Here is a 2,001-nt window from a genome sequence, read left to right on the forward strand (position 1 = left end):
ACTTGATGCACGTTTCAAGCAAGCCTGAAAAACTAGGCTTTGAACGCCTTTTGTGCAAAAGGTCAATGGGTAGAGCATCCCACGCGACTTCTGACCAAAAACTGAGGACATTCCAGGCTACATCACCATACCTAGGAATAAGCCCAATAGACTTCCACACGATAGCTAACCTTAAGCGTAGTTAGCAATAGTTTGTGCTCTATCTGTGGGTTACATGAACTATTGCCCATTCCTCCCTAGTATTCTTATTTTCAATGTTCTTTCACCCTTTGCCGAGAAACTAATGCAGTATCATCTCACGGTATTATATCGTCGTTGTTTTATATTCGGGTTTCAAACTAAAAAACACACAGCAAGTATTCATCAATTGCCTTTATTGTAAACACTTAGCTTACTGTTACGTCTCCCCTGTACTTAATTAGAAACGACTGACTATAACGGGAACTTAGAAGCGAAGACTGCCACGTCAATGTAAACGGTTATTTTTCATTTAACCCGACCTAACCCTTTCAATTTGAACAATACGAAATACACCGTTTAGAACATATGAGATCCTTTTCGTTGTTCCCTCTTTTTTTTTTTTTTTTTTTTACCTTTTTTCAAAGAGCATCTCAAAGTTGTACTACATGTGTTGATTGCCTACGTTTACTGACACCCACATTCCTAGCCGCTTGGTATCAAACGACCTCGTTGATTGTGATATTGTAGTTTTCGTAAGGTACAATGTGGTTGACTTCCTGCTCAAACTCAAAACAAACACTAATCAACCGAAACAATGACTTAGACTTAACAGTAAAGGATGCTACAACGGTTACACCAAATAACAGGCTGTCTGTGACAGGTGCTACTGTCTCTACAAAGTCGTTCAAGTTCCCTTTAAGATGGTCTAGTTCTGAACTCCATTGGGAATCCATCTTGGAATTAAATACGGATAAGTCAAGTCACCAATCTTTTCCCGCTCTTCATTTGTTTGCTGCATATGTGTTTGGACTCTCAGCATTAGGTCCTCGTAGTGACGATTTATAATGTTAACAGCTTTGATGTCTCGTAGTTCGTTGCCGTAGTCAAACAACGAATCGAAACGGAATGATGCCAAACCGTTGGCAAATGAAGCCCCGATCTGTAAATGTCAAAAATGTTATTTTACGTAGTTTTCAATGAGAAACTTCAGATTAAAGTAAATTGAGATAAATCACTTGGTTGGTTGACAATGTCATTGACTCGCCAGACCACCCATGGTGGAACAGCTCTTATTTGTCACAAGATCATAACGTTGGCCAGCTCCGTTCATTTACCTTGGTGTGTAGGGGTGGGGTGGGGAGGGGGATAGCCTATAGTCTACTCCTCCTTTTAAAACATGCAAACGTTACTTACAGCAGACGTCAGTCTGTTTGGAAGTCGGTAAACCGAGAATTCGCCGTTTTTCACCCTGGTATCATTGTATAGTTTGCTTGGTAGGTTAGGCTCATACACAGCATAGTCTGCCAGTTCATAGTTCACTGCAACGTGTTGGATGGTCACCTGCGAGATGATGCGGGCCACAATATCCACGAGGTCTTTCTTGGAACCAATTTTGGCAGGAAATCCTTGAATCTGGTGAAAATAAAAAGCAGTAAGTTTTTCTTGGAAAGGAAAGGAAAGGATCAGATCCACAGACCAACAATAGGATATTAGCTTTCCCTTTAATAAATAAATTAGCACATGAACCAACTAGCCAACTAATCACTGATACCCTTCCAATGCCTCCGTTCGGTCCAGTTCCGTTAACAGACAATTCGTTTGCGTAAGCTTGGAGCTCGCTGTCCTCCTGAACGTCTCTGTCGTTGTCATAATACCTTAGGAAGAGAAATACGGTTTTTTTTTTGATATTAAAACACTAAATCGATTTCTGCTATCAAAGGCCATAAAAAAAGAAAAACACGCCAGAATCATGACTTTGCTTCATGATCATAGGTCCCGTCTTTGCAAAACCTCTGCTTTCTGTTTCTTGAAAACACGTCA

General features: G+C 40.5%; 1 protein-coding gene across 3 annotated transcripts in view; it reads right to left on the reverse strand.

The window, feature by feature from the left end:
* Positions 1 to 357: 357 nt before the first annotated feature.
* Positions 358 to 2,001, reverse strand: part of LOC137969530 (polyunsaturated fatty acid 5-lipoxygenase-like) — a 58,698-nt gene continuing 57,054 nt past the window's right edge. For all 3 annotated transcript variants that reach the window (XM_068815828.1, XM_068815829.1, XM_068815827.1), the window contains 3 exons: positions 1,733 to 1,835; positions 1,375 to 1,593; positions 358 to 1,120 (listed from right to left, as the gene is read on the reverse strand). In XM_068815828.1, coding sequence (XP_068671929.1) covers positions 887 to 1,120; positions 1,375 to 1,593; positions 1,733 to 1,835 — 556 coding nt within the window. In that variant the 3' untranslated portion in view covers positions 358 to 886. The remainder of the gene's footprint in view (positions 1,121 to 1,374; positions 1,594 to 1,732; positions 1,836 to 2,001) is intronic.

Source organism: Montipora foliosa, chromosome 9 (genome assembly GCF_036669935.1).
Source record: "Montipora foliosa isolate CH-2021 chromosome 9, ASM3666993v2, whole genome shotgun sequence".
Taxonomy (NCBI): Eukaryota; Metazoa; Cnidaria; class Anthozoa; order Scleractinia; family Acroporidae; genus Montipora; species Montipora foliosa.